The sequence below is a fragment of the Sabethes cyaneus genome, chromosome 3, assembly GCF_943734655.1.
Source record: "Sabethes cyaneus chromosome 3, idSabCyanKW18_F2, whole genome shotgun sequence".
In the NCBI taxonomy this organism is placed as follows: Eukaryota; Metazoa; Arthropoda; class Insecta; order Diptera; family Culicidae; genus Sabethes; species Sabethes cyaneus.
This window is the reverse complement of record NC_071355.1, coordinates 37,928,091-37,954,100: the sequence shown is the minus strand read 5'-3', so window position 1 is coordinate 37,954,100 and position 26,010 is coordinate 37,928,091. Positions and strand designations below refer to the sequence as shown.

The window sequence follows — 26,010 nt, the reverse complement described above, 5'->3', positions numbered from 1 at the left end:
ATCTCTTTTAGTTTCGTTGCAATTTCATTTTAAACGTATGGTTTTGGGTGTTGAATTAGTATCTGAAAACTGTTCGAACTCATACATCACGCATAGCACCCTAGATCAACACGTGCGACGGACACAGTTAAACGCATATGGAAAACAGTTTGTGGTCTTTTTTAATCACCGTACGTTATTCTTTTCGGATTTAAATTGATTTTTCTCGGTGAAACTATTAAATTTCGTTAACGTTTCAGCTTACTCTTTTCAGTCATCCTCAGAACTAATATATTTAAAAAAGGTAATGGTTTCACCGAGAAAAATTAATTTAAATCCGAAAGGAAAACAGTTTGGAAACTAACTTCTCGGGTCTGTCTGGGACGTTTCTGAAAGCGATTGCAGAATGAAAATGTATTCTCCGGAAAGACTCGCGGACATACACCTTTTTTATGGCTTCACTAATTGTGTAGCAACGATAGCCCAGCAGGAGTATGGTTGTATATTTTCTAATCGTCGGCTACGTAATGCAAGTAAGTGAACACAAATTTAGAAGAGATCCTTTTGTTGCACAATGATTTTAATTCACGGACGTCTATGACAACGTACCGTCGCTTCCGAGAAGGACCGTTATTTTTAACGAGGCTTCGAAGTAAGCCTCAACCTCATCAGCAAGTAGCGTCCATAAAATTTTGCGGTTGACCATAAAATTTTGCGAATCGTGGGTAATGATTTCAATACAAGCGCAAGGCGAATTGTGGCACAGTCCCTTGTAACCATGGAGGTGAGGAACATGCTGAACCAGGTAAAAATGCATCCTTTCCACACTACAGGTTCAGGAGCTGCTGCCAGTGAATAAACCTAAGCGGCTTGAGTTTTGCACGATTATGCAAGCAAAAGTGGAGGCGAATTCGTACGTGTCAGATTGTGTTCATCGCACGCGGTAATCTGGTGTGCTATGCGTGATGTATGAATTCGAACAGTTTTCAGATACTAATTCAACACCTAATACGATACGTTTGAAATGAAATTGCAACGATACTAAAAGAGATAGAAGAATGGTACCAGAGCTTTAAATTGGTGAATAATAGCAATCAGTTTTATCACACAGTTTTAGAAGAAATTCGATAAAAACGCCTAAGAAACACTTACTTCATAGCTTTTTGTTTCTAAAAAGTTACTAAATCTTATGAAGAAGGAGGTTTAAGACCAATTTTCAGTATAAAACTTTCTCAGCTTTCGAATGAAAGTAACCGAGTTAAGCTAGCTGGCAATGTTTTTGTACCAGAGCCAATTTAAGGCAAACAGTACCGAAAACTAAAAAAGTTCAATGACTCTGTAACAATTGAGATTTCACCATATGCGTAGAAGGATTTTTTCGTCAAATATCTGCACTAAGCTACCTAACACCCTGTATAGGATTCGATTATATATAGTGAAAAAAATTTGGCGACTGTATATAATCGAGTCCGACCTATACAGCTTTACAGACACGTAGACTAGACCTCACCAGCTATCTCTATTTGATTTTATTGCAAAAATTTTGATTGAGTTCCGAACTCATAATAATCATTAGCCACGTTATGAAGATACTTTATTGGAACAATCGCTATTGAAAGAGTTATCCCTGTAGATGTGCGAAATACATTGAAATTTTTTTTCGATTACTTTACATTCTCATACATGGCTTCATAAAATCAACGCCATATGGCAATTAGTGATGTTCGTATGATGGTCAATTATTATCCGATCTTCAACCATATGTGACTCTGAAAACGTTAAATGAGTGAATAATTCTAGAGAATATTTTATCGACCATATGTGAAGTGTAAATGTATCGTATTCATTTACTTTTGATAACGGGTAGAGCGTTCCAATCAGTAGAGACAAATAAATAAATTAGTGATAAAGGTTAAGCACGGAAAAATCTGAACACACTAACCATTTAATTATTTTATTATATTTTTTCTATAATTCAATAAATTACAATTGCCCCTGCACGCTCGTAATGAAAATCCCGAACTTTGCGCTCGTGAGTTGGCAGAACTGTTAAATCGTGTTGACTCGTCTGAGCATCGACAGGATGCTGATTCTGAAATTCATCCGAATGGCTCTTTTCAAATGGCGGTTCAAGCTGACCGTGTCATCGGAACAAGCGGTGAAAAGCGGTGGTATAAATTTCGCAATCCTATGTCTAGAAAGCAAACAAGATTTCTGTCTAGAAAGCAAACAAGATTTCTGGTTTGCGAAGTTTCAATGCGTAACTTGTGCCGGAGTGTAACGCGAATTAAAATTTAGAGACAAGAAATCACCCAAGGAAGCTCTACGAGAATTTGCTAACCAATTATGATTAGGGTTTATTTCTAATTCCCGTCGTAGTAAGTAAAGCCATTCTAATTTTCATCATTTGTTGGATGGATTTAATGAATACTCCAAAAGTTCTTGTGCTGATTTGACTAAAACTTACTTACCTTCCGATCCGTGAACTTTGAAAACACTGAAAAGCGATTATTAAAGCATAGTTTTGAAATTACGCAACTAACTTTATTGCTAAAATTCGTCGTTTTACGAAGCTAACGCGCATGTATTTGTGTAGGACGGCATGACTAATGTTGTTCTGCAAAATTTCTGCAGGTCAGACAAGTTTTCCTGGCTGTAGAATAATGACAATGCCTTGCGTGAGTTATTTTCATTTATGAATGACGGAAATTAAAACGATTAGTCGACATTGTCTTCTTCGTCGCACGAAAAAACGTAGGAAATTTGGCTGGTAGGACTTCTTTATTGATAAAAAGCATTAAAATAGATCTCAGCTCACTTTGATTGATCGCGTATGATAGACAACAAACTAAAATATTAGGGAATAACTAGTTTTGCATTGTGTGTCATAAAATTGCGGATATTTTTAATAATTTGTGTTGGATAGGATGGGAATAGGTAATTACGACGAAGCAGCAACATACCCTACATCGTTTTTACCTTTGTTATACTATAACAAAGGTTTAAAAATTGGTCGAAAAACACGAAATTGATCCGAGGCCCGGAGGGCCAAGTCACATATACCAATCGATAGGGTTCGACGATTTGAGCAATGTCTGTGTGTGTGTGTGTGTGTGTATGTATGTAATGATTTTTTCTATCGCCTGTTTCTCAGAGATGGCTGAACCGAATCGTTCGCTATTACTTTTGTTTGAAAGGTATTATTGTCTAGTAGACCACTATTGAGTTGCTTCGTGACACGACGTTTCGTTTAAAAGTTATAAGCAAAAATGTGAAAAATACGTGACACGGGTTTCTCTAGAACTACATGACCGATTTTAACGATCTTAGTATCAAATGAAAGCCCTTATTAAAGCTAAATTATTCAGGAATTTTTAATTGAAAACAAACAAGTAGTTTAAAAGTTATGCTTAAAAAACCTGTTTTGACAAGGTAATAATTATCGCCTGTTTCTTAGAGATGGCCAAACCGATTTATGCGCTATTGGTCTCATTTGAAAGGTAATATATCCTAATAGATCACTATTGAATGATTTTTTGATTGGACGTTTAATTTGAAAGTTATGAGCAACCGTATACACCACACCAAAATTAACTATAATTTATAATGATTTTAACCAAGTTAATTTACCTAATTTCAATTATTTTAATATCAAACGAGAGGTTTTGACACTATGAATATATATGCAAAATTTTGTAAGAATTGGTTGTACCGGTCAAAAGATATTAACCCTCGAACACTCGCGCCTATTTTTGTAACACAATTACTCGTGCGCACTATAACCCCAAACCAAAGAAAACGTGCGCACTAGAGGTTTGACTGGGAAAACTTGGTTTTAGGTTTATCGAACCTTTAGAATAGTTTCTTGAAATTAAAAGCTCTATCGTCTGGTGGAATCTAAACTTTGATTAATCCCCCTAAAAGTGAAATTAAAAAAAAAATTTCTTCAGTATCAATATAACACATTGATGTGTTCTGCAAAGTTATAGAGCATATTATTACAAAAAATTTTGCTAGAGGCAGTAAACTTCCATCTCTGCAGCTAAGATAGAAAAATCTTATTTATTGTATATGAATTTGTAAACTCAGTTTTTATATTTTTGCTCTTTTTGTAATTGTTGTATGACTTTTTCTTGTATTACAAAGTTGTACAAATGATAAAAATACACAGCTTTGCTGAATATAGTATACCTCTATGTTTGCTTGTTTAGGAACTGTAGAACATTGATCATAAAAAATACCTTAATTTTGACTACAAATTTCTCGACTACCAGCAGACGGATATATTTTAAACATTTTACATTGGCTAGTTTTGCTGCATACAGACACCATTTTTCCATATGAAGAAACGAAAGAAAATTCCACTTGTGGTAAATTGCGGTACACCTCGCATGCTGATTGTTTCGTTTCTGTGATGGCGGTTTATGCTGATCTATTTTCCCAACAATTTAAATTATTAATGCATTGAATAATTATGACATTTTGCTCAGAATAAGTTTATTGAAGAATATACGTTAGTTAATCAACGATTTGTAACTTTATAACAATATGGCGTTGAAAAACCTACACGTGTTGTACAAAATACAACAGCGTGAGTAACTGAAGGTTAATAAAAATTGATGAAAATTATTCGAGAAAACTCTATTGATGTGAATCAAATAGAATGGCATTACAGGACCTTTACTAGGCAATGTATATGTTAAAGAATAAGATTTCCACATACAAGTTACTTTTATTTCCACTTACTCAAATTAATAACAACTTACTTATCCTTACTCAGCAATTTTATGGAAAAAGGATCTATCAAAATTTAAAAGTATTTCTATTTTGTTCAAAATTTGTAAACTCATTCAATTTTCAAAATTTTTATGTAAACCAACGCATTACGCAACGTTAACCAATAGATGAATTATGTTCCGAAAACGTGTCGATTTCTATCTCAAATAACAAGTAAGACCGTATAACAAAGGTTCCTTTCACCACTAGGTGGATTAAATCGGGTTTTTGTTTATTATAGACGCTTTAACCCGAATGGTCATTTGCGTCTGATTACGTCGTTAGACGTATGATGAAACGTACCAAAAGGTCATTTTGGACAAATTCTTGGACGAGTGATACAACGATACTGTGATTCTCGGCCAGTACTTCGAAACTAAACGCGATTGAAGAATATTTATCAAGGGTAAAATGAATAAAAATGAACTGCAAGCGACGAAAGGGATTTCAAACGATAATAGAGTTTGGCTGGTAAACAAGTGGCAATACAGTTGGTGCACAGGATAATGGGCCGTGTTGTTAGGGAATAAATTTGCAACAATGCTCTTACAGTAATCAAAAATAGTACCATGAACGCAGGTAATTCCGATCACTCAATTAAAGTACCGTCATCCGGGGATACTTGCAACACTTTTGAACTTTGACTTAGTATAACTTTCGAAGTATACCGTTTAGGTCCAAGTGTAAGTAGTCAAAACGTGTATAGTGGTGAGTACTTTTGATTTATGATTATGAGAAAAAATATAAATTAAATGAATTTGTAGAATGATCCGAAAATAGGGGTGTTGCAAGTTACCCAGTAAACGGCGATACTTGCAACACTTTTCTGATTTTGCGTTTCTTATGATTTTATATCTGATTTCAAACCGCGAATGACTATTTTGAGATATTTTGAATGTATTTGTAGTAAAACAAGAGATACTGGAGGCGTTTTTTGTTTCCCAATTTCGTCTATCGCTTTTTTAAAGATATTCGGTGAAAATGCAGCATGTCGGCGAACTCCAAATTGCCGTTTCAAGGCACGTGAAATTTTTCACAATTTTAATTTTTCTGGAGATGGTGGTAGACAAAATAACATCGTACAGATGCAAACCTACTTTGTACATATTGTCTATTACGATAATTTTCATTTTTACAAGTGCTGCAAGCCGCGCCATATTGGAAGTAACAACACGAATTCATCGTTTCTTCTCCAAGTTCAAAATATAAACAAAGTTCAAAGTTGCTATTTGTTAGCTAATATGATGCACTTATTGTGTACAGGAACCAAACAATAAAAAATAATTCCATGTCAATGAACTGACGCAACTTTGCACATCCATTTTTCCTACTCTGAAAGTGGTATTACTTTCCAATCGTATAGAAACAAGCAAAACAATGATGTAATGGATTAAACTTAACTAAACAATAGGTAAACGTCCCTTCTTTAAAATGGCATTGGGTACAAATGGTTATGTTAACAAACAAATGCGTTAGAGCTGTCAAAAGTGTGATGCGCCAAAGTGTTGCAAGTAACCCCCGTGTTGCAAGTATCCCCGGATGACGGTAACCGATTTTTTGATTGAAAGATTGAATTAAAATTCATAGTTCAAGGGCAAGCTTTGGTCATGAAGATTCTCATAAACTATGGTTTTTGATCCAATCTTCTAAAAATTGACTCTTTAGTTGAGTGATCGGAATTAGGAGCTGTTCAGAATTACCTGCGTTCACGGTATATACTAGATATGCTGAAAACTAAAAAACAGTTCACGGTATATACTAGATATGCTGAAAACTAAAAAACACTTAACTCTAAAAAAATCGTGTCCGAATCTTTTCGCGTTCAACCTTTATTCGCGAATCGCTTAATTAAAACAGTAATCGATTAGAACCTGCGAAGATCGTATATTTGCTAATTGATTATTAAGAGACGAATAATTGATGCCATTAACAAACAGCCAAAAATATATTCCATTGTTTGTTGATACTTGACTGCTGTTCTAGACCAGTTCGTCCCGTAAAACACCAATCAGCATGACAAGAAGAAATGCGTTTTAAGTTTACCTATGCGGCAAGTATAACATTGTGGTTTTTCTTGAAAATTTTCAGACTAAAATTGCCGTATTAATCCAGTATAGCTTATTCGTTGGTATTTCCGGCATGCTTCTAATTTGGACTAACTCTGTTTTCGTGTTACCTAAACCTAAAGAACCATTTTGTCACCACGTATGAAATCAGCAATCATAATGCTGTGTATTGGTAAGAATTAGTGATAGTGATTTTACCCCCTAGAATGCGGAGAACTGAGCATAGGCCCGAAATAGAATGATACTGTAGAACTAGTCTGCCCATGGATGCATAGTTGACGTAAAAACCAAAATGACCAACATGTACTTTTTCGGTCCTACACACTCTTAACTATGTTGTGCACATGCCCAATACTCAAACAACATATGTTTGTTCGAAAATATTCGAGAAATTTAGGAAAATTGAGCTACTCTGCTATTGGTTTCACGTAATGCTAACGGTTGACGTGATTCCCTGCATAATCAATCAGCATAGCAACCTATTTGTTTTTGTAGCTTTACGCCAAGTTATGTGAATAATCGTGCAAAAAAACAGTCTGTTTATTCGCATAAACTGGCGTTCGCATTTTTTAAATACAATATATGATGAATGAATCATAAAACCCCATCAGTCCTGTTTTGATTAATAAACTCTACTAAATTGACAGATTATTCGATTGAAAAAGTTTATAGCAAAGATTATATGGCTTTAACCGTTTTCACGATAAAAATGCGTTTTCTCAACAATCATGATGCTGGTCGTTACGTCGACTATGCATCCATGGGCAGTAGTGCCATACCCTATTTGATGAAAATCTAACATCTCAATTTCGACCAGATCGCAGATGAGACTGTCATGCGTGAAACAGATGGATTTTGTTTGGTGTCAAAAAGAAACGAAACGAGACGAAACGGCCTCGGTTATTTTGTTAAGCAACTCGAGAAGAAATTATAAAAACTTTTGCTCGCCGTAAACGAACCACTATTCTGACGCATGATTTTGATCCATCCAGCTTTGATTCGTAAATCAGCGTAACTTGTTTCGTCGGAAAACCATGTTTTAGCATCTTTGACTAACTGCCACAGATTGTTTCGTTTGACTGAATCGTACGTCACTTTAAAACCTACAAAGAGATGATGATTCTGCCAATTGTACTTCCGGAACTTGCCTAGTAACTTGGTACTCGCTGACAAAAGACTCCTCTGACGATCCCATTCTGTTGGATACTAACAACATTTCTGTTTCAATACTTTTTTTTACCGTCTCCTACGTTAAGTATAAAAAACTATCGTTGGAAAAATATGTTTTTAATAAATCGGATATTAGGTTCGCTGTAGGTGGAGGAATCATTTTACCACGTTGTCCTTCAGTTAAGTTGGTATTCGAAAAGAATTCCAAAACAACGTGTTTTGAGTGGGAATGATCTCAAGTAACAATTCTAAGTTTTATTACGTTTCTCTTGACAGCCACTGCCATACTTTAATAAAGCTTTTCGCTTTTCGCTCTGGTAAAAAGCTGAATCAGTTTTGTCAACTTGAAAATACATCCGTGAGCAGAAAAGTTAAAGTCACTGTCAGATAAACCTGATCGATTTGGTTTATAGCGACCATAATAAAATATCACATAGAAAATTTAATAAATTTTGAGCAATTTTCGTGCGTTTGTATCATATGCGCATTAAATCGTGCATATTGTTTTTAATAGGTGGATTACATCAAAGCGTCATCGAAATTTTGCAATTTTTGGTTTTTTAGCTATAGCTATAAGTGTGTTTTGACTCGTATCCTCTTGGTATTGCGTTACACCATAATCAAACCAAAGGTAATGATTGATACCACAATAAAACCTTTATAAAATTTAAGTATAACCAAGTGGCTTAGAAGGATAGATATAGATAGAATAGGATAGAAAGCCTGTAAGAAGGAAGATTTATAAATTCCAGAAATCAGACACAGACTCAGTAGATCGCATAAACTAAAAAGAAACTATTTGAACCGTGACCCAGAAAACTATTTTGCGATCAAACGAAATTCAAGCCCATTGAAGTTATCAGCGATAACCAAACGATCCATTGTAAAATTGGCTGCAAATTCCATAGAAGCTTCCACTCAATCTGCTAGTTTGTACATAAGGAGACAATTCGAGTTGATTATTTTCAGGTACAGGTCATTGTTAAAACCAATTACCTAATCGGAAAATCATCGCCTTTGGATTCCGAAGAATTCACCGAAAACACATATTTGTTCTAGGCGAGAGCGAAACGTACGCATATGTCACCATCATCGGCTTTACAAAATCGCGACAGAGCTAAATTCGATAACAAAATTGTGGAAGGCTGTTAGTCATGGATGACGTACCGTGTTAAGTGTCTTAGGGTAAAATCAATTAGCATTTCAAACTGTGGTTATAAGCTGTACAATGCTACATTTAGTATTCATCCATTTTACCTTCCCTCTACCTAAAACATTGACAATCGATCGACTTTCAATGTTTGATCTGGCAATTTTTGCAAACATTGCTCACTATCGGCGGAATGCTTGTTTTTGGTGATTTTCGCTGCATTGCAAAGGGTTTGCACCATTGCCGTTATGTTTACTCCAATTGAATCATACTAAAAAAATTTAAATTTTATGTACTAGTTTGTTGATTATTTCGAGTACCTATGCAAAAGTTGAGACTTGTGAGTTAAAAATTTGCTCCAGTCATTTTGGGTATTTCCCAAATATTTTGGTCGCATTCCTATGGAAGACTGTCATAGATTTTTGTTTTTGTTTTCGAATGACAAAACCTAATTGTCAACAGAAATACGGCGATAGAAGCTATTCTGCTCTCAGCAAACAATCGTCGGAAACGCTCCACGTGGAGTACACAATTGACAGGCCAGCGTTGTCTTGGGGTTTCCGATTTCTGACCCGTGATGATTGATTTGAGCAGAGCAGTATTTGCATATAAATTGATCGTTTGGAAGGGTGTGCTTGAAATGAAAAGTGAAATATCTTGTCAAACAATTGCACGTAGATTATACTGCGCGGGCATTTGTTATGGTAAACGATGTATATTGAGATGAGAGACTGTTAATTAAGATTTAATGCGTTGTTAATCGATGACGAGTCCGTTTCTTATATCTTGGCAAACGTCAACACGAGACGGACCTTGGTTTTAGGTCATAAGTGATCATAACATTTATGTATTTTTCTAATGACTGCAATCCTATAAAACCTATACCTATAAAAATGGATTTCTGTCTGTCCGTATGTTCCTTATAGAATCGAAAAATACTGAACTGATCGGAGTGAAAATTTGCATGTAGGGGTTTTGGGGCCAGGGAAGGTTCTTATGATGGTTAGAGACCCCTCCCCCCACTAAGAGGGGGGCTCCCATACAAATGAAACACAAATTTCTGCATAACTCGAGAACTAATCAAGCAAATGGAACAAAACACAATTTAATTTGTGGCAATACGAAGTTTGCCGGGTCAGCTAGTGACAAATAAAAATTGCTTTTAGAACTTCACTCCTTTTTAACGAGTTCTATTTTATATCATTTCGCAGCATCCTTTGTAAATCTGACCTCAGCACAGAAAACCCAACAACTGCCGCTATCCCAAGGATGTAATAATATGGAGGATACGATTAACCGCTCAAGCTCGTTTCGCTTTCGTTGTTTCGTTGGTACCGGCCTACAGTGGAAATTTTTTGTTCCAATTTCCTTCTACACACGTATCTTACGACTTCTCCTGCTACAATTGGATCTACCGGAAGACCTGGATTCCAGCGATAGCAGCAGCAGCAGCACCGTCCAGTAAGCGAGAAACCCGCAACAGAAGACAATCAACATCACAACACCGGGAGCGTCTCACGCGCGGTTACGCAAGTCCATCCGGCGACGACGCCACCGCCGATACGATCACCGCACCTCACCGGGCGGGGTGGCCGCGTACTGATCTGGAGCAGTCGATCTAATTCGCGTGCAGTTCACAGTGCATTCGAGGCGAGCGAAGACGAGTTTCGCCGGTGTGAACTCGAACGCGGCAACGTGAACCTGTCGACGAAGAACGCAATCATTGAGCATTACATATTTAAATTAGTTTAGTGCCTACACAAATTATCGCCAGTTAGCGCGTTGAACGGAATTCTCTGCTCTGCCGCTGCGGGAAGTCGATGATGAATGTTGCTCACAGGCAAGTTAGTTGATAAACATAAACTGCGAGTGCCTTTGCAAGGGAAAAGAACAAACGGTTTTGTGTCTACTAATCTTGAAGTGAAATTCATCATACCGAGAGAGAGAGAGAGAAAAAAAAGTGCAGTGACTGGCTATGCAATTAATAATAATAATGCGTGAATACTTAACTGATGGGCGCACGATTCCAGTCACATCCGTGCAGGAAAGGAATATATTCAAGATTATCACCGGGAATGTTACAGTTCCCTTTGGCGCGTGATTTGCTTTCGGCTGGAATGAGTACCGCATTTTGTGATTGACCTAACGCGAGTTTGGACGTGCAACGAAATTTTTGACGTTCGTTAACAAGTGCGAAAAAATAACGTTCACAGTCAGTTAGTTAAACTTAAAATTTTCATTTGCTGCGCCACTAGAAGAACCCGCCTATGTAAATATTTTATAAAAGTGTTTGATAGACCGTATGCATGATTTTCGTATGATTGTTAAGTTTGAATTCCGTATTATCGTGAACGTAGAGTTTTGTTTGCCATCTTTATCGACACGGTGGTGATAGAAAAAGGATGACGCCGAAGGAGTGGCTAGCGTTGGCAGCCTTCTACGCTGCATATTTATTCTTTGGAGCCTGCGTGTTCTATCACAACGAGCACGCGATGGAGACGGAGCGCCGTGCCGAGGAGCTGGCGGAGCGGATCGAAATAAATGGTAAGAAGTTACTGATAAACATCGTGAATGAGATATAATTATGCTCAAGTAAGCTATGCCATTATCACTAAACCGCTTTTAGTGTGCGTTTAAGTAAGGAAAATGTTATATTTAATGCTCATTTCCATATACAAAGACCATAAAATCAAAATCTAAACAATGAGAAAGTTGTCGGGTCTTAAATGTTTAAAACTATTGCATTTCTTAACGAAGTGAAAATGTTTTTGCAATAAACGATCGTAAATTCTTCTACGCGTTGGTTTGCATTGAGAAAAGATTATATTCTGATTGATAAATAATGAACATTGATAATAAGTATGAAGGTGTGAATTTTTCATACATGTTCAAGGTAGGTCTTCAATCACTGTCTAATGTTAACATGGAAGATTATTGAAAACCGATCAGGAAACCGATGGTGATGCTCGCATTTTTAGATATCCTACCTTGCCGCAAGACGTAGTCCTGCATCCAAAATTTTATCGTACAGGCAATAGTGACATTTCGTAACGAATGAACATTTAGAACTCGGTAATCACCGAAGAAGGTCTACACGATTATCTCGCGTCATCGTTACCTGGCTCTCCGATCCGATCCCCACCCCGTTCAAGCCCAAGCCTAAGCCGAAGGATTACCTGCGAATGGCCGAATCACAAGTGGCCGAAACACAAATGGCATAATAGATCTATAGACCAAATCTTAACCTACAACCTACACAAATGTTGAGTGTATGATGTCCTTATTCGCTGTCGCTCGTTCGGACTCAACTAAGAAATAATCCTTACTAGTCAGTAAGCCTACGAGAATGCATGTACCTAAATAGAAATGGTTTCTACGGGGGGCTGTCCCCTGCAATGGTCGGCGCTTCCGACGGTGGGTCACCAACAAATAATCGCGGCCTGCAACCGTCTCGCCCTGAATCATCTAGGAAACATTTGCTACAACAAGCATTTTTGTTGAATAGTTGTAAGTACGGGTAGATTAGAGTATTGCAGACTTACCGTATCACAGGGGGCTGCCTGAAAGTTTGCCCGTTCGTAGTAACGATTCTTGCGACGATGGTTTACCGTGTACTTCTCACCTGCAACCGAACAACTTCATCGATGCTAAACACCCGTTTCACCGCCCGAGTTACCCTTGTTCATCTCCGAGACGCTCATCAGATTGCATTTTGGAAGCTCCTGGTTCCTTTAACTCAGTCCTGCCGTTTCCCGCCAGTATTCAGCTGAGTCGTCCCGGAACTGTGGCTAAATGTGGATCAGGAGTTTTCCAACTTGCTTCCTCCGACAAGTATACTCGAGAATCAGTTCATTCGCTGTCTGATGCCAATCCAATTCACAGCACTGCGGGCAACGTTTATGTCAGCGTAGACAGCTCCGTTTCGGCCCGGCCTTCTACTGACGCGAGGATAACCCAGCCTAACGACGGCGACGGGGGCTCCTCCAGTTCCGCTAATGGACAGCATTCTTCCGACACATTCGTAATTATCGAGGAAAATGGTACTCCGACCCCAAGTCGCAAGCAAGGTGTCCTAATCTTCTATCAAAACGCCGGTGGAATGAATTCCGATATTGAAGACTACCGACTAGTCGTATCGGATTGCTGCTATGATATCATTGTCATTTGCGAAACGTGGCTTAACTCTCAGACGATTTCCAGGCAAGTCTTTGGATCCGATTACGAAGTTTTCCGTTGTGATTGAAACCCTAACAACAGCCGCAAATCCACTGGCGGTGGTGTTCTGATAGCTGTTCGACGTGGATTGAAAGCAAGAGCAATTAAGAAGGACTCATGGAACTGCGTAGAACAGGTTTGGACGGCCATCAAGCTGAGTGATCGCTTCCTCTTTTTGTGTGCCTTATACATCCCACCTGATCGTGTCCGGGACAACGATCTAATTGACGCTCATTGCCAGTCAGTTTACTCAGTTATGAGGGACGCTACGCCGCTCGATGAGATAGTTATTTTGGGCGACTTGAATTTGCCAGATATCTCGTGGAAACCTGCCCATAGCGGTTTCCTCTACCCTGATTCTGAAAAATCTGCGATCCATGCCGGTGCAATTAATCTTCTTGACCACTGTAGTGCTGCAATGCTTCATCAAGTTAATCATGTCGTCAACGAGAACAACCGTTCGTTAGACCTCTGCTTCGTGAACTCACAGGACAAGGCCCCATTCGTCTCAGCGGCTCCATGTCTGTTAATCAAGAGTGTTCCACACCATCTTTTTCTGATTGTCTGTATAGAAGATAAACTCCTTCAGGACTTCGATGAATGTCCAGCTACTATCTTATATAATTTCCGTAAAGCTGATCAACAAAGCATCAATGATTTGTTGTCTAGTATTGACTGGGCAAACACACTAGATCCCGACGACGTCGAAGCCGCTGCGCAGACCTTCACTCATGTCCTGATATATGCTATCGATCGACACGTACCGAAAAGTAGTCTCCGCAGTACATCTCATCCCTCTTGGCACACGAATGAGCTACGCAGGCTGAAGTCATACAAAAGAGCAGCATTAAGACGATTCACGAAATTTCGTACGCTTTCACTAAAACTCCATTATACGAGGATAAACCATTTATACAGGCAAGTCAGTCGTCAATGCTTTTCGCGGTATCAACGCAGTATTGAACGAAGAGTGAAGCATCACCCGAAGTCTTTCTGGAATTACGTAAACGAGCAACGCAAAGAGTCCGGGTTCCCATCATCAATGGAATGCAGCGGGCAAGTTGCTGCCACTCAGGATACATGCCGTTTCTTTTCCAAGAAGTTTGCAAGTGTTTTCTCCAATGCGGTGTCGAGCGCGGACCGTGTTGCCCTAGCAGCCAACAACGTTCCAATATATGGTCAAACGCTGGGTGCCATCAACATCAATGTCGAGATGATTTCGAAGGCTGCGAACATGCTTAAGTTGTCCTTCAACCCTGGACCCGATGGTGTACCTTCCGTATTCCTGAAGAGACGCATAGACTGCTTGCTGACACCGTTGCTTCGTTTATTTCAAATGTCCATTTGCAGTGGGATTTTCCCGTCGTGTTGGAAATTTGCACATATGTTCCCTGTACACAAAAAAGGAAATAAACGAGATGTAGACAACTATCGAGCCATCACATCGTTGAGCGCAGTATCGAAACTATTCGAGCTGGTAGTCATGGAACCTCTGCTTACCCACTGTAAACAATATCTAAGTGCTGATCAACATGGCTTCACGTTCCAGGGTTCTACCACTACTAATCTGCTGTGTCTTACATCATACATAACAGAGGGTATGGCACAACGAGCTCAAACAGATGTTTTGTACACCGATCTGTCGGCAGCCTTTGATAAGATAAACCACGCCATCACAATTGCAAAACTATATAGACTGGGTGTTAGCGGTAATCTTTTGCAATGGTTTCGCTCGTATCTCACTGATCGACAGCTGGTGGTTGCCGTTGGAGATTGTCGATCCGATAGCTATCCAGCCTCATCAGGTATACCTCAAGGAAGCCATCTAGGTCCTCTGATTTTTCTGCTTTATTTCAACGACGTTAATTTGGTCATTAAGAGCCCACGACTCTCGTATGCAGATGATCTTAAAATGTACATCCGGATCCGCTCGACTGACGACTGTCACTTTCTTCAAAATCAACTCGAGGCCTTTGCCACTTGGTGCGACGTGAACTGTATGACAGTGATCCCGGAGAAGTGCTCAGCAATCACATTTTCCCGTAAGAAAGATCCGATCCTGTTTCGTTATACGCTCGAGGGCACAGTAATTGAACGTGTTTCGCATATTAAAGACTTGGGCGTTATCTTAGATTCGCAGTTAACGTACAAGCATCATATCTCGTATGTTGTCGCTAAAGCCTCAAGGTCCTTAGGCTTTATCTTTAGGATCGCGAAAATTTTTTCTGACATATACTGCCTCAAATCGCTATACTGTTCGCTGGTGCGGTCAGTTCTGGAATACTGTTCGTCTGGTTGGAATCCTAACTACAACAACAGCGCTGAAAGAATCGAGTCCGTTCAGCGTCGATTTCTTAGATTCGCTTTGCGAAAATTGCCTTGGAGAAACCCGTTTCGTCTTCCCAGCTATGAACGCCGCTGTCAACTAATCGATCTAGATCCTCTCCGTGTTCGTCGGGCTAGCTCCAGAGCACTGTTTATCGCGGATAGTTTACAAGGAAGAATTGACTGCCCGACTGCGCTGCTGGGACAGATTGACATAAATGTTTAACCACGAGCGTTGCGGAACAATGCCACCTCGTCGCACTAACTACAGTATGAACGGCGCTATCGGCGGTCTGCAGCGAGCCTTCAATCAAGTATCGTCGTTATTCGACTTTCATCTGCCACGACGGATACTACAGGGCAGATTCACTCGCTTTTTTCGGGAGAGGTAAACCTCGAAGAAGATACAGTTATTTTAAGATTTGTTTGTATACGTTTGGGTTTTTTTGGCACTTCACAGGACACTGGTAAAAACCGTGGTGGCTCGAAGCGGGATCGATGACGGGAGGGTGGTTTTTCTAGCACTGTGAGGACTGAGGACTGTGACACTGGTAAAAACCGCGTATTCTGGTGTGATTTTCTGGCACATTAATCTCCCACTTGCACAGACGGGTATTGTGACACGGATTGGTGGAACTATATCCTATCGGGTTTGAACACGGTCACACGATTTTCTTAGCGCTTCCTGGATAATTATATAGCGGGGACTATTCCCAGGCCACGCATACGCTTCTCGATTCACACACGATGGGACCATCAACTCCCTTTTGCCGCCACGTGGAAACCGCATGTAAAACTCTAAAGCTTACTCGAGGTGCAAACTTTACGACACGTTCGATCGCCTTGCTTGCCCGAATACAAAAGCCCCGATCCAGTTGCTGTCCGCTGGCAACTCCCTCTTGCGGGCTTCAGCCGAACTCCCAAGCGATACGCAATCTCTCTGCTCCCGTTCGGTCCGTATAATGAAGCCATTGATAACCGCGGTGTCTCGAGAGGGAATTTTATTTAAAAAATTAATAATTTTTTCCTATCTCCTAACATGAAAATACAAAATACAATTTTTACAACTATTTACATTTACTATGGGACATGGTCACGTGTTACATAGCAACTTATTCAACCGTTGCACAATGGGCAAAAACGAGCTTGTAATCCCAAGAATTAGAAGCCATTGGTTTGGAATCTTACAAGATACCGATTCCTATGTAAAAAAATGAAGGAAATCGATTGGTTATGGTTTCATTCTGCGCAGACTTCGGGAAGTGGTCCATTTAGCCCTATTATCCCCAAAAATCATGATAAAAGCTAATTAAACAGTATAAGAACTCTTTTTGCCGCCCGTAAAATGAACTCAAATAACTTTTAAATATTGTCAAAACATCAGAAGAATCAGATCCCATCCATTCCATACTGTGCAAGAATAGTTCATTTTACCCAATTCACCCTCATATACATAGATAATCTAATTAAAGCGTATAAAACTAACTCAAAGGCAAATACAATCTTCAGAAAAAATGTACTGAGTACCTTTGTACTATACTGAATAACTTTATAGAACAGTTAAATGCAATAAATAAATTAGATGCAAAGTTATTGTGCAGAACTGATTTTTAAGTGTACATTTGAAGCAAATCATTATATGTCGCAACTAGTAAAAATATATGGTTACCACAGTACAGAAGTGGAAGTAGAAATCCAAAGACGTACATGCTACTTTCTACAGATATTTGCGAACCTGGCGGTAGCGAGTCACTTTTTTTCCCGAAAACACACGAACGCATACGAATACACACGAAAGCGTGTGAAAACTGCTATGCGATTGGCAGCGAGCGTTCTGCTTATATTGCTGTTATTCGCTTCTATGCGAAAAGCTTCCCAAAGAAAAATAAAAACAAAAAGATTCTGTTACCAGTTTCGATCGCCGAATCGTTTGGGCTTTCACTTCTGTTCTGCATAGTTACTATATTCAGCAAAGTTGCTCATTTTATGGTGTTCTACAATTTTTCTGAAGAAAAAAATATTTTTGAACGGATTCAAAAAACAAAAGTTTGTATCACCCTGTTAGATGAATATAAGATCACCCTAATAGTTTAAAAAGATGCGCTGTATTTTATTGATAAACTTTTCTAAAGACACCATCGTTGAAAAATAACAATTTTTTTATGCAATAGCAAATAAACGTGTAGATGTAGGAGAGAATCAGGCAAAACGGACCGATTGTGAATTGATCACGGTACAAAATCGATGACATTCAACTCTCCTGATGTCTTTCTTGTAAATTGATACTATTCGAGTTTATTCCCCTGTCTTTGAATTAGTTTTAATCGCTTTAATTAGGTTTTACTAAGTATTTAGGAGTGAATTGGGCAAAATGGACTATTGCGCTTATCCGCCCTTTTCAAATGTCGGTCGACATTTTGTGAAATAATAATTGTTTGGGTCTGTGGGTCATTTTATATGACAAGCGACGAAGTAACGTGCTGATATTGATGTTGCGCTTTCCCGTGCTGGTACTTTGACAATCCACAGATGACCCCACGGGAAAGCAATATCAATATCAGCAATGTTGTTAGTTCGTAAAATGGTCTATACAATATTTCAATATTTATTTTGTGACAATATTTCAGCAAAGAATAGCAACAAAACAGCGCTTCCGCTGTTACAACATAAGATACCCCGGAGCAAGTGGGAATACGGGGAAAGTGGGAACGGAGCTCATAACTCTCTTCAACCTTATTTTCTCCAACCGCACCTTTCTAGAAATGGAAGATACTACTCAAACGCATGCATCAAAATTATAGATTTTTTATAATTGGCATTTCAAACACCAAAATCGGACTTTAAATTTGAGCGTTATTTTGAATTTGCTTTGTAAGTTTGAAGCACCTTTCCGTAAATGATAGTTTGGCCACAGGGTTTCGTAAAAGTACACGTTTTTCTGACAGTAGGCAAACATTATGAGTGTATTAACAAGTTAAACTGGTTATTTAATTTGACAAACGGCATTAAATAAATGGGTCGAAATAAGGTCAGCACTTCAGAGCAACCGGGGCAAGTGGGACCTATTAAAAATAAAGTGATTCAGCGCAAAACTTCCTGTTTTAATATATTTTTTAGATGTACTACCGAACATTTTCAGTTCAATTACATTATATTTACAGCGGTATAGCTTTAAAATAAAACCGAAAGAAACTAAACCAAGAGAAGTGAAGAAGGAAGTCCATAAGTACAGCTTATGAGGGAACAAACAGTTTGGTCACATTTTGGATACACCTAAATGAAGTTAATTGACTCTGGGAAGGCAAAGTTGATATAATTAAGCTAAACTGTAACTGGAAGTGAAAATATAAAGTGTTGTGGTTGTTAAAGCGTAACTATCTTTTATGATAGTTTCACTAGTGGCTCTATCGTATTGGACATGTTAGGACAAACAGACCATAATCGTATTTTCGAGCTATTAAACCAGTGATGGCCAAACCATGGCCCGCGGGCCGCATGCGGCCCTTCAAGATGTTTTGTGGGGCCCACGGACTGATTTGAGAGATGGTGGACTTATGAGTAACTTTTTTGATGACACAGCGGACACTCAAATCAGTCGTAATGTCTCGTGCATTTTCTAGTTCCGAATGCTTTCTGGTTTAAATCTAGTGGTAATTCCCAGAAAATGGTTTTTGTTGCCGCATATTTTGCATTTTGTTATGCGCAGGAATGGCCAGATGAATTTGCGGCCCGCGACATCATGGGGCGATCTCGTTCGGCCCGCGCCATGCCTATGCCTGGGCACCACTGTATTAAACAATGGTTAATCATAAATTACGTCTCGCAAAAATTGGATACAGCTACATATCCAACTATATTCTATTACAATAATGCATTACATTGTAATTGCTCACGATCTGTGATTTATATTAATTACAAAGTCGCCCGTTATGATTAGATTTTGTTACGGCATTTTTAGATGGACCATTCGTAGAAACATTGTCTTTGATTGCTTTTTGCAATGCTTTAACGTTGCTATGTATTAACATACAAAATTTTCTGTTATTTTATGCTTTTTAAACAAATTTGAATATAGTTCCCACTTGCCCCGGTAAAGGGGGCAAGTGGGACCTATCGCCATGATTTTAAAAATTCTTCTCCAGATTCATTTCATGTAAACTGTTAGGCCTTTTTCGTAATTAAATCTTCGAAGTAATACCACTGAAGAGTTTCTGTGCTGCAAAAATTTCGAAATAATCATAGGTATATATTACACAATTAAATAAACCTTAACTATGCATTTTTTAGGTCCCACTTGTCCCGGGGTACCTTATACATTTTTCCACTCAACCAGCAAACAACCGTAGTGGCTTCCATAGTAACTGCAGTAACCGCTTCTGCATTGGATGTCAAAACCGAACTGTGCCCTTCAGAAAGTTGAAGAAAGTCTGGCTAAGATTTGAAAATACTTCCCGTCTGCCAGCATACCGGCTTTGCAGAGTGAAACGAATAGAACGTATAGCGGTGTCATGCTGTTTCATTTACGCAAATGGTTAGATGTTGGGTCCAAAAACATGACTGCCTAGCAGAACCGTGCATCAACCGCCATTTTCGTACATGGAAAGTTGGATTAATAAACAAATACTAATAAAACACTTGTAGCGTGGTAGATGCACGGGTTGACCAGCTTTGCGCCACAGTATGGCCGGCCACATCGCAAAAAATTCCGGGCGGCTGTGCACTAGAAAAAAATAGAGTGGTCAAACGTGCTAGATGGCAAAACCAGGTTGAATCTGCCTTGAGATCACAGGAATGGTTTTGTTGAATAATGGCTTGTAAGGCGCTTCTTTCACCGGTATTGGCTTTTAAATTGGACATTTTAGTGGTACAGTTGGATTTCGAATTTGGTATGGTTCGATTTTGGCATGGTTCGATTTTGGCATGCCTCGATTACAAAACAAAAATATTCGTTTTTGGCACCACAAGCTATTTCACTTACAAAAATATGCTTAAATATCAACCAGTTTCTGCATACATGCTTAAAATGACGAAAAAATGATGCCCTCAGAATGTTCATGAAAAAAAGTTATGAGGTTTCGAACAATATTTTTATTGCCGTAGGACTACGTCTTACCACAGGGTGTCATCAACTTATTTGCACCGGACGGATAGCAATTGGCGGACTGTTTAAACATAAAATGGTTGCAATCGTTGATTAATGATATTTAGTATTTAGACAATTTCTAAAGCATTTACATTAAATTTTTTCATATCGAAAAAGGGTCTCGATTATGGCACGGTTTCGATTTTGGCAACATAGGTGACACGCATTTGTTGCCAAATTCGAAATCCTACTGTATTTAAATTTTCGCATATTCTCTTGGGAAAATAAAAATACCCAATTGTAAGCCACTCTTGAATACAAATCTTTGTTGGGGAGTGTTGAGGCGCTCAACGAGTAGCCTAGGATCAAGCACAATGGAGGCAAGTTTCTGATACATCATGAGTCACCTAGGGTTCTAAATTGCTAGAGGAGGAGGGGGAGCGTAAAACAAGAAAGATAAGAAAACTTTCCCATTTTCTCTAATATTCCAGCGCTAATTAAATGACTTAAACCATACCACGTTTGACGAACGTGCCCATTATATTGCTGTGATTTGACGCGAAAATATCCAACTCATTGATAGAAATTCTAGAGAATATTTTCATCATTTAATTATCGGACTAAAAGCGTACGTGTGCGGACTATGGAAAGTAACACGAAAGATCCAACTCGACTCCCACATGTCTACAAGGAAGGTTAAGGTGTGATAAATTATTATCGCCGTAGAGTCTGCTGTCTGTCATAAATCACGGGCTATTTAGCGAATGATCCTACTTGTGTACACTATTTACAAATCATCTTATTGGTCTCCCAGTTAGCGGCAAATAACGTGCCCGGTAAGTAGTTAAGAAGGTTGATAATTGATGATCCCAAATTAGCACGTTTGATGTTCTACATTGTTGTGACATGTACGGTACAGTTGATGTGGAATCAATCGTCATGTAGTCAATTTTACTATCAAGTGGGGGGCATTTTTTTTTATTACAAGTTGAATTAATTCTCAGGTACAAGTTATTGCTCGTGAAAGGATTTAGGCTATGCAAATTTATGTTTAAGTAAAGGCATCAATAAATTCATTCAGCACTAATTTAACGGACTAAGGAGAAGGACAAACAATCACTAACCAATAATTTTCTGTAAAGAATGCTGTTAGGTTTATTTGAAACCGATCAGGAATCGCGCTTTACTACGACACACCTGAAGCTACTTGCATTTGATATATGCGGAACTAATTGCATTAGAATTTAACCTTTTGTAAATTATTACATTTTCAATATGCATCGGAAATTTAAATTAGGCTAACTGTGATGATAACATCAATCAATAGGTAATCAGGTCTATACTTACGGTACAATTAACTGACCGCGCCCATCCCGCGCGGACGCGGAGTCGTTTGATATGGGGATTAATTCACTGGGGCAGTACGTGTGCTGGAAATAAATCATCCAGCCATCATCATCATTTATTGGCAAAAATGATAGCGATTGTCGTTTGTTAATTAAGAAGTAACTTTGCCGCGCACCCGACTAGTTTTTCCGGTTGCACGGATGTATTCAATTCACGCGATACGTTGCGTCATTTCGTAGGGACATTAAAAATTACGATCTTTACCCGCTTTGTTTTCTCTTTTCGGGAAACAAAGATCACAGAATCATTATTTTTTTAACAAAACATTCTTGTAATTTTCCAATTACATGTAGGTTGTTAACGGTGATGATCAATCAATAATCAGCTTACACCCCGCTGAGAGTGAGTGCACTTAGTAACTGGACTTGTAACTTGTGCCAGGGGGTTGCCCGGCAGATGCACCGTAAACTTCGTGACTTGAAACAGTTTCTTCGATTACGTGCTGGCTTCTGATTACCCGTAGGGGTGCTAATTGCCTCCATGTGGAGTGAGTTCAATTGCATGTGATAATGCACTACAGATGAATTGTTTATTAGCTAAGCAGTTAGAATTCGTTTGCTCGCAATAAGCATCACGTTGATGATAAATTATCTTAGGTACTTAGGTACGGTGACAATACTGTTGTCCACTTCACATTTGCAGTTCCCTGGAATAATTCAATAATGGTGTAAGTTGAAAGGTTATATCCGGGACAAATCAGTTACGATACAACGAATGATATGGCATCACTTTTTAGATAAAATAGTGGTCTGTTCAGGAGACAAGGATACCATGTCTTGTCTTTACTTGGTTTCCATTTCGTCTCGTTAACCTATCTGCAAATCATATATGAAGTTTTCTCTTATTCAAACTTCTGCTTAACTATTATGTTAGTAAAAGCAAAGTAAACTCTAGGTGTTCCATTCCGTTATCGAAACTTGACCTTCTGTTTTTACATGATAGACTTCGCAGCCAGCTGTAGGACAATTACGGGGCTAGTGCTACGATCCTATTGACTTTGACAGCCACTCCCATCTGAGAATCGAACATACGGTTTGTTAGACCAGCGTCGTACCTCGAGGTCAAGGACAAGGTCGAGGACTGGGAGGTCATTATGTTACCTCAAACTCATCCCCGTCGGTCAAGAAGCCATTTTCTTCCCTGTCAGTTCAAGTGATCAGTGCCAGTATTATTATACCTCGGTTGCTAAAGTTGATAATTCTCCCACCGTAAGAAGATTTCACGAGTACGTCGGAGTGTCATTATGAGCCTCATCTAGATTTGTATGGAGCAGCGCTAGACTACACGTGGATCAAAGAATCGTTCGAGCAAATAGAGCTGGACTGTCAGCTGGAAAAAATTCCCGATGACCTTCGTCGAGAATTCCAACTGGAGTTAGAACTGGCAGCTCTTTAGGCGACTCAGCGACTAGACACAGAGGATGTGAGGCATTACGTCCGATAGTACGTACAGAGGCTATAGATTACAGAGGCGACAAAGCACTCAAAAACCGCAAAATTTTAAATCAAAACGGAGTGTACCATTACAAATAAAGGTAACTCCCCGTTTTGATTCAAAATTTAGCGGTTTTTAAGTACCTTGTCGCCTCTGTAATCTATAGTTTCTGTAGTAGTACGACAAGGAGGACCATTGGGTTCGGTCGACGAAGGCGATCATTTTAATGTCACGCCCGATATCAGCTATTTTCGGCAGCTTCTTTGTGATGAGAAAGTGGCGTCTTTGCTGACGTTTAGGAAACGCGCACTATAGGGGAAGACGGGGTAAGACGGCCCCCCTAAGCGAATAAATTGCTAGCATAAAATGTGTACGAAAATTCACCTTTTCTTGTTCCACACATGTAAAAGCACTCATTTATCTACCATTAAAAATTATATAAATAATTAATTAGTTTATTTTTCCGTGATTTTGCATCAATTTTCGAAATGTCTAAAAATTACTCGTTCACAACCAGGCGGGGTAAGAAGGACCACCAAAGGGGTAAGACGGACCATGGCGGAGTAAGGCGGATTGTGGCAGATTTGAAGGTTTCTTTGAGTTGTAAACACAATTTCAATATTATTAACTAAGTAAGAACAAGTTCTTAAGGGGTTTTTAGGTACATACTAAAAGAAGGTATAGTTTAATTTAGAAACCTGCTAAAAGAAGAAACTTTACTACTAGTTCAATTTTGAAAATAAGAGTAGACGTTATTTTACTCCACTGGTTTTTATTTACTCTTTTCTTGGCGTTATTTTTGTAGATTTGTCAGCAAGACGTTTACTCTTCGAATACCATTAACTTTAGGTGAAGGTAAAGAAGGCAACGTTAAGTGAAATGGAATCATTGAATTTTGATTCCGTTAGATCCAAATTTACATTGATTGTGTTATTCGAATGGCACTTGTTGGCTTCTTTTGACGTGGGAGGCTCTGTGTTAGACAGAGTGACTTCAGATTCAGGGATAATTTTTATTACTGGTGTACTCTATTTCGAAAAAGACACTGATGAAGCCTGCAAGTCGTAAACGAAATGCGTATCTGTCAGAATAACAAAATAGTTAGTCAAATTTAACAGGAAAAAGGTTGTTTTTTTTTTCATTCAATATTTCTAAAATCTATTAAGACACTGAACAGAATAACTTTAGACAATTATGAGCACTATGACGTATGACCCTTTTACCCCGTGAAAAATGGCCCGTCTTACCCCTAGCTAACAATTTACATTATTTTGCTTTTATCTCTCAATCCATACTATTTTATATACATTTTCCGCCACATGCAGAACAAGAATTGCCCAATTAAAGTCAGTGGTAAGAGAAACGTCAAAATACTTAGCTTTTTTTGCTGAAAAACCTTAAATTTGTTGCTGCTGAAATTATATCGCATGAAGACACTGCGAACGAAAAGTTTGTTTTTATTCTAGTTTTGACGTTGGATACGGCCGAGTGCCACAGGTTGTCTCGAAAGTGTTTAGATAGGCTAATAAACAAAACATACTGGGGCATTTGTAGAAAATTTAAGTATTTCTTGACGAAATCAATGTGGTCCCTCTTACCCCGCCGGGCCTTCTTACCCCTTGTTCCCCTACGCACTGCGGAAGTAACGGAACAAGTATCACGGGCAAATTACAAAGGCGTACAAAACTTTTAACCCCGCTGTAAATTACTGCATCGCAGTAATGTGAGCTGACGTCCCGCGAGCAAAAAGGGGAACTTGATTGAGGCGACATTCCCCGACAGAATTTTCAAAGTTATATTCCTCTTTGTTTACATTTTGCTCGTTAGGCCCTAATCGCAAGTAACTCCGAAAATAAGTTCTAAGAACTTCGAAGTATTATTTACAAGCATGCAATAGTGTGATTGCTTTATATTTACTTGGGAAATCACAACCAGATTGTTCGTCAGCTGAAACGTTAGGATGCTTGGATTAATTTTAGGATTGAATTTTTGCTTATCGTTCCATAACTTGTTATGATGCTACGGGTAGCATCGCAAAAAGTAATGGAGGTGGTTCAAAAAAGACGTGCAACGTGAAGCTGAGATGGTTCGAGACGAAGTGCCAATCAAATGGCTAAAGAACGGAAAATATCCGCTCGCAGAATCAGACGCTTATTGACAAACAACCTCAAGGCCACGTCGTACATGTTCCAAAAGGCGCGAGATCTTACACCGAAATATCTCTCAAGTTAGGGCCCGTACAGAGTAAACGCACCTCCTCGGTATCTCTATCTAGGTCTTTACAGTACCCCCATTAAGATGGACCCCTCGTTACTAAGCCCCAAACAACAATGGCTGTCCCATTGAATTTCTATGATGTGATTTCTCGGCCAGTGTTTTTGACGTTTCAGATTCAGTCACAAAAA

General features: G+C 38.8%; 1 protein-coding gene across 1 annotated transcript in view; it reads left to right on the top strand.

The window, feature by feature from the left end:
* Positions 1-26,010, top strand: part of LOC128742130 (open rectifier potassium channel protein 1) — a 55,303-nt gene that overhangs the window by 19,098 nt on the left and 10,195 nt on the right. The window contains exon 2 of the mRNA XM_053838361.1: positions 10,353-11,685. Coding sequence (XP_053694336.1) covers positions 11,544-11,685 — 142 coding nt within the window. The 5' untranslated portion in view covers positions 10,353-11,543. The remainder of the gene's footprint in view (positions 1-10,352; positions 11,686-26,010) is intronic.